The sequence below is a fragment of the Sebastes umbrosus genome, chromosome 4, assembly GCF_015220745.1.
Source record: "Sebastes umbrosus isolate fSebUmb1 chromosome 4, fSebUmb1.pri, whole genome shotgun sequence".
Taxonomy (NCBI): domain Eukaryota; kingdom Metazoa; phylum Chordata; class Actinopteri; order Perciformes; family Sebastidae; genus Sebastes; species Sebastes umbrosus.
Genome location: NC_051272.1, coordinates 18,566,305 through 18,578,547, shown reverse-complemented (window position 1 = coordinate 18,578,547; position 12,243 = coordinate 18,566,305). Strand labels below are relative to the sequence as shown.

At 44.0% G+C, this 12,243-nt stretch overlaps 1 protein-coding gene across 6 annotated transcripts in view; it reads left to right on the top strand.

Moving 5' to 3' along the window:
* Positions 1 to 12,243, top strand: part of syt7a (synaptotagmin VIIa) — a 90,289-nt gene that overhangs the window by 49,623 nt on the left and 28,423 nt on the right. For 2 of the 6 annotated variants that reach the window (XM_037767301.1, XM_037767302.1), the window contains exons 3-5: positions 3,324 to 3,403; positions 4,772 to 4,906; positions 10,673 to 11,089. In XM_037767301.1, coding sequence (XP_037623229.1) covers positions 3,324 to 3,403; positions 4,772 to 4,906; positions 10,673 to 11,089 — 632 coding nt within the window. The other 4 variants (XR_005206598.1, XM_037767298.1, XM_037767297.1 and 1 more) reach the window with 3 other exon arrangements.

The following is a 12,243-nucleotide window of genomic DNA, read 5'->3' as shown; positions in this document are numbered from 1 at the left end:
CTAGAAGCAGAGTGTTTGTTATCCTCTCTTGTGAATGAGCTGGAGGAAAGGTGGAGGAAAAGCTTCTGAAGCTGTGTGTGTGTGGAAATGAGGACCTTGGGACTCGATGCCCATCCATTGCTTGTTTTCACATCCAATCCACCCGGGACTTCCTGTCACTCATTGTTTCTCTCAGCTCACTTTTCGCACCTGTCTCTCCCTCCCATCTCTTTGTCTCGCATACCGTCCTGCACTGTCCTTGTTTTTCTCTCCTTCTGACTGCCTTTTTTTTTTTTAAATTTGATTTCTATTTTCAGCTCTCACCCGTCTTTCTGTACTGGACTCGCGCTCATCCTCTGTGTCTTCCCACCTTCCTGAAATTTTTACGATAGCATTGAATGATACATGAGCTTCCTTTGATAGCTTGTCCTCGCCTGACAGAGATTCAGACAGCTTCGCCTCCCCAGAAATTGGCGTACAAGAATACAGTATTTATTGTGGTGTGCTTATGTAGAATGGTTTTCTTGTACGGGGAAGAGTCTCCCTCCGGGGCATGCAGATGTTTTGAAGCTCTAATAGTGGGTTGTATGCGTCTTTGTGTTTTCAAAATGGTGTACAAAATGATGAAGTCATTTCATCTATTCAGCCAGAATCTCAATCCAATGATAACAGCTATTAAAAGCCTTAAGCGGACTATAAAAGATCATGAATGGCCTCTATATTGTTGGCTGGGAGCATATTGTGATGTGTTCAGTATATAGACTTCCATGTCTGTGATGGTTTATAAAGAGACTGTTCATCTAGAAGTCAGTGTTTAAATTACAAACACATCTCTTGTATGCAGCTGTTTAACTAGTCGTTCCCATCAGATCAATGTTTATTCATGTGTTGACCTTTCTGTTTCAGGTTGGTGCTGATTATACAACAGATGAGCGGTTTTGTTTCCTTGTGTGTGATGGATATCATTTTTGCTCAGTTGTGCCATTGTGGGCTTTATCATTTTTGCTCAGCAGTGCTTTTGTCAACTCTGGCTTTGTAACAGGTCCAACAATATCCAAAGCCACAATATCCAAGGTGTGGACTGTAGTTTGAAATGATGTCTGTGTTATCTAGACCTTATGGAGTGTACGTCAGTCAGCCTGTTAGGTTCTGAAGCTCAGTTAATAAGCTGTGGCGCAGTTTGCATTTCCATATGCTCTGGCTTTTTATAAGCATGCATCATACATATATCTGAGTCAATTCACTCTCTGTCAGAAACTCATACATAACCTCTGTCTGATTACCTCTCTGAGTTTTTCCCCATGTTTAGTGCTTGCCTTGATGGGTTTGTGTTTATGAAGACAGATTGAATATGAGCAGTTTTATATGCTGCCCACCCTTAAATGTGCTAAATTTGATATTTAGAGCATTAATATAGCTGCAAATAACTATTTGCTATGTAAAGATATAGAGGAGTAATGTCTACCTGAGCAGAGAATGATGTCACTCTCCCTCTGTGTGTGTTGTAATCCAAGCTTCTCTGTGCTTTGTTTACATAGCTGGGCCGGCTGCGTGTGCTTTTTAGCACATGTTGGTTAGGAGTGGGAAAAAAATCGATTCACCTATGTATCGCCATTTTTTTTTTTTTTTTTTAAATCCATTTTTTAATGCCAGAATAGATATATTTGCTTCATTTGAGTCTATGCGGAGGTAGAAGGAAGTTATCGCTTTTATTGTTGTAGTCTGAGTAACGTGACGTCATATCCGTTCCGTATCCGTCAACCAAAAATATACCACAGCCGAACACAACAAAGGAGTATAAAACAGCGGAGGGTCTGTGTGGATACAACTTGAACCCTCACATATTAAATCCAAAGTGGTAAACACTACACATACAGTAAAGTATGGAAACACTTTTGGTTTCACACATTGCCAGGAAAAGCTAGAAATCATGACTAAAGCTGCATGCTGACTCTGTTATGGATAGATAATGTTATCGTATTGTGGTGTGTCTTAATTTTTTGATTTTTGGGTTGCTGGAAAAAATGTAATAAATAATGCCTGACGATGACTAATATACTGTTTATCTCTGACAACATACATGCTGAAAAACAAACATTTGAATGTATTAATTTAGATATTTTTCAAATTAAAAGACACTAGAAGTGTATGATTCAACTTTTTCCCACAGTCTAGTGTTGATAAAGTTAACAAAAATCGCAATAAATCATAATATCGAATCGCAATACTTGTAGAACGACAATACTTAAAATCGCAATATATATCAAATCAGCATCCAAGTCTCGTGATAGTATCTAAATGGGAGATAGGTGAATCGTCCCAGCCCTATTGGCTACGCCATGTTGCCCTTCCCAATGGACATTACGTATGACATGCATTGATGGAGATGATTGGCACAAACAGAGAGAGAAGAGAGACACGGACACATTTAATGATACATGGTATTTGGAAATAAGCAAGACTGACACTTTTTGTGACAAAACACACATCGCTGGGGTTAAGGCCATGTAGCAGAACTCTAGTGAGGTCTGGTAAGGCTTATCATGAAGGCTCATTACAAGAGTAAAGTGGAAGCAGAGAAGTTGCCTAGTCCAAAATCTCCAGTCTCAGGCTCCATGCTCTCAGGCTCCATGCTCAATCCCCAACAAGCAAGCCTACCACAAATTGCCCTTCAACTTAAGATCCAATTGTCCAAGCCAGGCCAGAGTGGCAGCTCAGTGTGTTTTTCCTCCTACTCATTTTCTGGGCTGGAGAATCCTCGCCTATCCTTGATGTGTATCAGAGCATCACTTTCAGCATGTATGGTATTTCGGGGCGGGGGGCAGCTTTAGACTGATCCCCTCCCTGTCCCACTTGTAGCAAAGTGTCAATAGAGATTACTTGCATTGTGACACGTGTGAACCACCTTTAACTGTAATGAGCTTTTCCAGTAGAATGCGCCCAGCAGACCTCACTTTTCGAAGCCTTTAAATTGCCATTATTTCCATGGTTACAGCAGGTCATGCTCTAGCTGTTTGAAATCAGGCTGGTGCAGGACTTGCTAGAGGCTTCTCTCCAGTACCCAGCGGATTACCTTAAAGAGGCAATTGGCATGTAAATTTCAGGGTGGTGTGAATGATAATCATAGTCAGAGATGGCTCTCCACCGCAGATTTGATTTGACTTTGATGAGTGTAATCAGGAGACCATCAGGTAAAGGACTGATGGCACAGTGTTCCCGAGATAATGGGAGAGGCATTTACACTCGAAATTAGTATAGCAAAAACACAGCTTCAAAGGACAAATCTAAGCTAACCTTTTGTTTCTCTGCTTTCTCTGTCGTCTCCTCCCTCCGCTTGGCTCAAGGGGAAGAGGAATAAGCCAGGAGTGGAAACAGCAGACACTCCAGACTCGGCACGTGGGCGAGGGGAGAAGAAAGCCATCAAGTAAGTGCCTGGTAACTGGTCGGGATAGAATAATCTGGTGATAATCGACTCCATTTGGTTCCGCTTTGAGTCCCGTGACGTACACCACACAAACAAAGGCAGAAAATGAGGCCTGGTGTTTTTATCTTGAAGAGCACAATCTCTACAAGAGCATGTTCGGGTAGACATTAAACAAAAGGTTAGTGATTTAATCAGTATAGATTAAATCTGCATTATTCTACCTGTTTGGCTGGACGAGCCTCTCCTGCACTTATCTTATGGGTTGTTAGATAGGTCTCTCTTAAGTGCAGGCCTTTAGCCATCACGCCTCTGCATTGCTTAAGATGGTGCAGGTTTAAGTAAACAGTGGGGGGCTTTGAGCGCTCTATGTGAAGTCGTTGGAGTATAAATGTTTGGGAGGATTTAACATTTCTTACAGGGCTCAAACTAAGATTAAGGCATTTTCTGTTCTTGATGAAACAAGGCTATAGGTCAGCGCCAGAAAATGTCAGCTTTGTAATGCTAAGTACAATACTTTATTCCACAAAATGCCTCTATTAACCTGCTCATCACTACTTCTCTTCTATAGCCTGCTGCTGTCTCAGCTGCTTTTGAATGTCTTTTGTTTTTATTTTCTGTACAAACGGTTTTTAAAGATGGACTATGTGAATGTACTCTGACTTGAGTCCCTCGATCTCTTAATTTTTGCTTGTTCTTTCTCACTGGCTCCAGCAGCATTGGTGTGCTCAGTTGGTCATTTCAGCTTCAAACTCCTTCTCTTTGTGCACTACCTTTCTCTCCTGCTCTGTCCCTGTGCTACAGCTCTGACCACTGCTGTGTGACTTGTATGACATCAGTGATTCTGCTCACCTTTTCCTCCTTCCTACTTTTGACTGTCTGTGATTTATCTCTCTCTTTGCCTTGTGTCTCGTGTGTTCATGCGTTCTCGCCGCTCACGCCGAGGATGGGGGCCTGACTTCTTAATGTTTACTCGAATGTGTTTCATCAGTGGTGCCGTGCTAGATGAACAGAATGTAATGACATGCTGTATGTATTCATCAGATTATGACTTCCTCTTTTCTCGCTCTATCTCTATGTGTCTTTTGCTACAGCACATTGCATTAAGAAAAAAGCTTTCGTGAATGCCTTTTTCCCCCCCAGGCTGCCCCTTTTTTTATTTTTTAATCAAACAACTATGGTGATTTGTCAACTTCAGGTGGAAAAATAGACATTAATCTGGGCCTGTTTTGTTTCAAACTCCCATTCAGTGCAGACCAGCCCTCCTTCCTCACACCAAGCCATCGCATCAAAGCCTGTGGCGAGCGGTTGGCTGGTGCCAAGGCTGTCCATAGTTGTGTTGCTCTGACCTGTCTCTCTCTTTGGCCACAGTGATCTAGACAGAGACTTTTGGAATAACAATGACAGCAGCACAGTGCAGCAGAGGTGGAGCTCCTATCCGCCCAAGGAGTTCGTACTAAACATTTCTCCCTATGCCCCATATGGAGATCCTCGCCTCACACTCAAGTGAGTCTTGGTCCAAGGTTGGTAAGAGACTTCCCCCTGAGCAGGGCTGTAACGAGGCAGGGGCAGTGCCACTCTCCCCTTTCCCTTCCCTCTTTCCTTTCCTTTAGTCCCTTCCTTGCATTCCTCTCCTCTCCCCATCCTCTTTTCTATTTGTGCAGACACCACCACTAGCCACTCATCAAATTGAACTATTAGATGTGGATGTTAAAATGCCTGACAGCTTATTAAAAACAACTTGTTTCATAATCTCGATTTATTTTTATTTTCCCGAGGACAAAATGTTCTCATGAGTAACCAGGGATTGTTAGCCAGAGGCCTTTTTGGAAAAAGCCCATTCTATAAATGTCATAGTGTTGCAATATACACAAGCTGCACATTTTTAGACTTGTTATTGTTGTATAATGCGATTTCCATCAACAATAGTAATAACGTCAACCATAACAACCAATGTTAGAGCACTGGAGGGCACAAATGGTTACTAATGATTAGTCATAATCGGCTGGGAAAATGTGAGTGTAGGAAATGTCACACACGCACATTACAGCGTCCCTGCGACAGCCATTCGACTATTACTGCAGCGTCAAAGCAGCACAGCCCTGTAACCTCCCCGGGCTAATTTCTGCCGCTACTCCTCACATCCCGTCACCTTCTAATGAACACGGAGGCGCATGTTCGGATGCCCCCCCACTCCCTACAGCCCTGCCGGTCCCACTAATATTCCCTGACCTCTAACCTCTCACCTCTTTCCCATGGGGCTGTAACCATGGAGACGGACAACCCTCGTAGCTTCCCTCTCCAAAACACGTGTATACTTTAACCCACCTTCTCTGTATTCTGTGCATCTCCCTGTCCTTTGCCTGTGTGAACTGAAGTTGTTGTTGTGGAGGGTTGACCGTTAAACCAGGTTGCAGTGTGGTGCCTGTGTTCACCTGTGGTTCACATCCATCTCTGGCTTCTCTCTGATCCCCATCAACCCAATATCTAACCTGTATTAACATTGTAGCACTGCAACTGTGTCTACTGTCCATCATATTGGGAGATAAGGTAACAGTGTTTTTTACTTGATGCAATGAAAGTCATTTTTCCACTCACTAGGCACTTGAATCCAATAAAGCCGTAGCAAGGTCATACCTATCTCCCTCCGGGCACCGACAAGGCTGTAAGCTTAGACATCCTGCTACCAGGCATCTGTCTGATAAACTGTCTAATAACTGGTCATCTTTAATAGACCTAGCTGTTGAGGACTGGGTGTTAAATTGCCTGCAGAGAAGGAGGCAGCGGCGTGCTAATGAACGGAGGTGGATATATGGATTGCTGTCTGAAAACTCTGCCTGAAGATGATGGCTGCTGATCTCAGAAAACCAGCTTTAGACCGGAGTGATCGTGTTTGAGAAGTTAATTTTTTAGAAAACCCACAAGGTTGTCATTTATTGTCCATAAAGCTGTTTTTCAGCAGCTCCTGTCTTTCCAGCGGTAGAAAAATAAATGAATTTTCCACTGCAGTAATGGTAAAATGAGCTGTTCTATCAGTAGTGTGTGTGAGCCTGTAATAATTCTGACTTTGTGACTATATTTGTGACTAGGAGAGACACCAACCAACCAATAATATGACGCTAAAGCCAACACACAGCTGGGAATTATTTCCTACTTGAGATTCTCTGGAGATCAGCAGCTTTCAATCTCTGTAATGACGCTGGGCCTCATTTATCAAACAGGTTACCTACCCTGCACGATCAATCTCCATGTTTTAAGGATTTATTAGATTGGAGGTTCAATACTATCATTTTTCAATATTGAACCTGCTATATATTTAATGTCAACACCAGTTAGGACGATTTTAAAGTCATGGTGACATAAACACACACCATTTTTCAAATTTACGCATCAAGTATATTATACTTCATTTGATCAGTCTGACAGCTTCGAGATGAGACACTGTCAAAAGATTTTGTGGCTATATTTCTTTTGTAAATCACTCTCTGTGAAGTTCAGTCAGAAAACAGGATTGATATCTGAAAGCTATATTCCTGTAAATACTCTCAGTGATTCATGGTCCCACTTATTTCCCACCTTTAATAAAGAGCAAAGACGTTTACCTTGTGCTCGATAAATGAGGCCCGCGTCTCTCGTGTTGACCGTCGCTTCAGCAGTGTCATCCATGCTGTTGTTGTGATTGATGACTTATCCACATTCACCGTCAGGTCAGTTGGTCAGAATTAAATGTGAAAGGTGACCTTCGAAGGGAAGTGATGCAAGTGTAGCACCCTCCCCCCCGACCCCATGCTTACACACCAGATGACAGTGTCTTCTGTGCCTCATATTTTACGTCTCCTGGAGCAGGAGCATCATGCATATTAATGAAATGTAGTCATGTCACCAGAGGGCACTACTGTGCTTTATTTTTGATCATCACTGCTTTCTGAGCAGATGTGACATTTTAAACCTAAAAACCAGTTTTTGAGAGGAAATCTTAGTTGGCAAGTGCTCTTAATAAGTACTGATTCATTTCTGTACGTTTTTACGAGGTCGATATGATTAGATTGCCCTCGTGATCCTTTCTTCTGTGTGGTAAATGTATCTCACTACTTCCTGTTTACTGTTATTGATGCTAAGTGGTGATCAGATGACAAGCAGAACTTTAAAACATGAAATATTGCACATTAAGATCTAAAAATAGAGTGTAATTGATGTTCTTTACAGGAACAAATGCATTTGTATTTAACCGAATGTCACGTTGGATGACTTCCAAAATGAGTCGATTATTTGCTCATGAGGCACTTCAGTACAAGCCGTCCTCCAATTGCTCTAAGTTGCCACCGCTGAATTGCCTTGTAGCACATCTCTCAACCCAAATGCCTAAATGAATGAGAGAATGAGGCCTAAATGACCAGCGTCCACACACTGTTGCCACTAGTGAATGCTGGCAGCTGTAGTATTGGTCCTCCAGGCCCAAAGGAGTGACTCCCTGCTGGTTTTCCATCCTCCACAGGCTCCCTGTAAATTCTCCTCCTCCTCCTCTTCCTCCCTTATCTCCTCTCCCCCGTCCCTCTCTTTCTCCACACTGGACTCCACACAGACCTTTTTCGTCCTCCTGCCTCTCACTTAGCCTGGAAAACTAGACCTGCCCCCTCACACACTCTACTGATCTGTCTCACCTCCTTAGCCATGTGGTTACTCAATCTATTTTCCTGTGTGTATGTGTGTGTGTCTTTGTCTGTCTTTCTCACGCTCTTTGGTCTTTTTCTCCTCTGCCTGTCGTTATTCTCCCTCTTCTATACCTTCTGTCTGCTGTGGGACCTCGGCACCCTGTCTCTCGCTCTTAGTGGGGCAGTGTCAGGGGGTCAGAAGGGGGCAGCAACTGGGCATGGGGATGATAGGGTGGGTCCTAATCGCAGTGACAGCGTGAAGAGCATGGTGACAGAGGGAGTGAAGGCCGGGAGGTGGCAGACCGTCCAGGGCCACATGCAGTCCGGAGGATTGAGACCCAGCGAGTGAGTTCAGAACCGGGTAGAAAAAAACAACAAACTTTTAGTGAATGTGCAGCAGAATAAACACCTTATTACAATGCAAATGTTATAACGTACAAGTTTTCACCTCGACAGCAGCAGCTATGATTAGATGAATGAATCAGCTCTGAGTAGAAACAAGGGGAGTCAGGTCAAGTTCAGCAGGGAGGAAAGTGCAGCTCAGGTGTCAAGGTGAGCACAGGTGTGGGCACAGATCATGGCGTTATCACCGGGATGTGTGAACTCTCGTCGTCACGAGAAGATAACAATAGTTGCTCGAGCTGTGTCACACTGACTCAAACCTTCAGTCGGCCCAGCTGCACAATATAGCCTCGTGTATGAATCTGCAGGAGAAAATGATTTATTTATGTGAGGAACTGCTCTGACTGCAAGTGTACTTTCAAAAAAATGAAATACAGAAATAGTCTCGTTTTCACACACTGACTGAAATAATGCCTCATAGCGTGCCAACCCGCCTTAGTTTTAATTAAGATTTAGGCTGGAATGTGAGCCTCATGTTGAGAACCGACTGCATGTATCCGCCAGCCATGACGTATGACATAAGTCAGGGTCTATATTCAGCGTGTTGTAAATGAGGCAGTTCATTTTCAGTTTTCTTGATTTTTTTTGCACCTTCCTTCCGTTGGCACCTCGTGCCTGTGATTTCTTCCTCCAAAACACATTTACACTCATCTCTACCACACTCCTCATTCCCTCCTTCTCTCCTCTTCTCATCTTTCTTTTTGCCCCCTGTCTATAATTGGATTCTATTTTCAGGCTGCTATAAGTGTCTGTGTCTCTTGTGTTTGTGTCTCGCACCCCATTTTCTGTCTCTCCTCCATCGTCACCCTCTGCTCTTATCGTTCCCATCGCTCCCTCCATCTTTCTGTCACTGTGTGAAGCCACTCCTCTTTATTCTCCTTTACTTCTGTTTTGCCCACAAACTGTTAAATTTCTGCAAAACCTTCCATTACCCTTTTTATCCTGTTATTTGTGACGGCTAAATATGATGGACACTAAAAGCCTTGTGCGAAATTATGTTAGATGAAGTAATGCAGAGCAGCGTAAACGGCACCTAACTGATGTGAATAGCTCTCTCATGACCTAATTCTGGTAGTCTGGGTTACACAGCGATCTGAAGGAGAGGAGGATATATTTGGTGAGTAGAGAAAAATATAAAATAGATGAAACAGGATACTGTAGAGCTCACAAAACACAGGTAATGGTGTACGTGTAAGTAAGTGATGACATCCTAAATAACATGTAACATTTGTAAGAAAGGCAATGAGCTAATAAAACAGCATTTATAAAGGGGAGGAGTGGAAAATGAGCGGCTGACAGAGGGAGGGAGTCATACTGTAGGACTTGGTTGGCTGTTGGGATGTCCCTAGAGGTGCAGCATGTGTTTAAAAGACGAAAAAGACTGTAAGAGACAGGAAGAGAGGCTATCAGAGATGGAAAAAGTTGACTGACGAGTAGAGGACATGGGGATCGCTCATCAGACCAAAAAACCCTCGTCGAGAAGGCCCGGAACCTTGAAAAAAGCCACCACCCACATGCCTCGACGCAGCCACGTGGCACAGAATCGCGCCGCGCCCGTGCGGACAGTGCACATCCGACCACTGCCTACGCGAAACACACCCTCACGCAAACCGCACGCTCAGACACGCAAGGTGCACGCACATCTGACGCACAGGGCGGGCTCGCAGTCGGCACAGGGCTGCCCGACGCAGCCCTATGAGCGGTACACGGCACACAGCGATCACTCAGGCTGCACCTTCTACTGCTATTTCTGCTACTGCTGTTACTGCTGCTGCCTCACGTTGCTCTCTTTCTCTCTCCTCCTCCTCCTGTCTCCACCTCCCAACGCTCCTCCCTCTTCCTCCTTCTCCACTTCGTCATCAAATGTCACTCTTCCTCCTTCCTCCTCCCCCTCCTCACGATCATCAACTTCCTGTTTGGCTGAACTTTTCTGTTTCTATCCTGACGTCAACCTGACCTCTTCTGCTGTGTCTCCCTACTGCCCTGTGCCACCTTGTCTCATCTCTGATGATTCTCTCCCTCTCTTCTACGTCTCATCTCCTGACCCCACCACTTCTGACCAACTCACCTCCTGTCGCCACGGCTCCTCTCCTACATCCACTTCTCCTCCTTCCTCTTCCGTGCCCTCTGACTCCTTCCTCCCTCCTCATCATCCTATCCTCTGCCGGCCGTGGCCTTCTTCGCGCTCTCTTTCCTCCCTGCTCCTCTGCCCTCCCAGCTTTGGGGATCCGGTCTTATCGTACGCATCCACTTTGGAGCACATCCCCACCCGGCCTCGGACGCTGCTGCGCCAGCAGAGCCTCCAGCAGCCTCTCATCCAGCCACCGGGCCCCATTCTCGGTCACCCCCCCACCACATCCCAGAGTTTGGGACAATTACACACTGCACCTGGACAGCCCGGGGGAGGCGGGGGTGCTGGGAGAGGAGAGGGAGGTGGCGGCGGCGCCAGTGGTGAGGGTGGGGGTGCAGGTACACGAGGCGGTCCCAGGGGTGTACGGGGCAGCCCAGCAGGAGCAGGGGCCTCTCGCTCTAGGGGAGGTGGAGGTGGAGCAGGGCGCTCACATGCCAATCCTGGCAGCTGGGATTACACGATGGACCAGATGCGGAATCGAGGCCTGGACGTGAAGTCCTTCCTGTGAGTCCCTTCAACTCTTCCTTCATATCTTTATGGAGTCTTTTGTAGTGTCACCTGCCTTAGGCCTCTGTCTCTATCTGTGTCTTACAGTACATGCTATGCTATGCTAACGCTTAATGTCTTAGAATTGAATAGTTAATAATGTATAGTATCTATGTTTAAGTACTAACTAATCTGCTTTTACCTTTTACCTTTGTGTTCTGTTTCTCTTCTTTCGGGTGTTTGCTCTCAGTTTGCATCTGATATCCAGGGAAGGATATTATTTCTGTCTGTCAAAATATGTACTGTGTGTTTGTGCGCATACATACGTATGAATGTGTATTATGGAGGTGTGGTTTTTGGGGTTCACGTAAGCGGGGAAATATATCGCTATTATATCGATATCGTGATATGAGACTAGATATCGTCTTGGATTTTGGATATTGTAATATGTTTGTTTTCCTGGTTTTAAAGGTGAACTTTCCAGACTGTTCTAGCTGGTCTATTATTTGCCTTTACCCACTTACTCATTATATCCACATTACATATGACTATTTATCAAAAATCTAATTTTGTAAATATTTTGTAAAAGCACGGATAGTCAACCCGACAATATCGATATCGAAGTATTTGATGAAAAATATTATGATATTTGATTTTCTCCATATCGCCCTGCCCTAGGTTCACGGCTATACGAAATTGTGTGATTGGAACATGTGCAGGATTTTGTTTCATGAAGTTTAGTTATTGCTTTCACACTAACACTGGGAAGGAGATATTCTATATTCAGTTTACAAAGGCAATTAATCCATGTTGTTAGTTAATGTAGGAAGATGAAGTTGAACGTAGATGAGAAGGCCAGAGGTCGGCTTATTTGAAAGATCTATTATGAATGTTAATAAGGGTAGAGTTATAAATGTAAATAAGCTGTTGTTTTTTAGCTCTAAGCCCTGTGGTTGTGTAAGAGATGGATCATTTTATCAAGACGTCATCGATAGATATTAATAGTCATACATTATGTTAATTAGATTTTATTCTTCAAGGGGGAGTACTTATGGTCACTTTATGTTTTATGATCCTTTCAAATCCCAACTGAATCCAATTATTGAATGAATTAATACATCGTGAGCAATGACAGTTTCCATCATTTGTTCATATCAGTATATCATCGTATC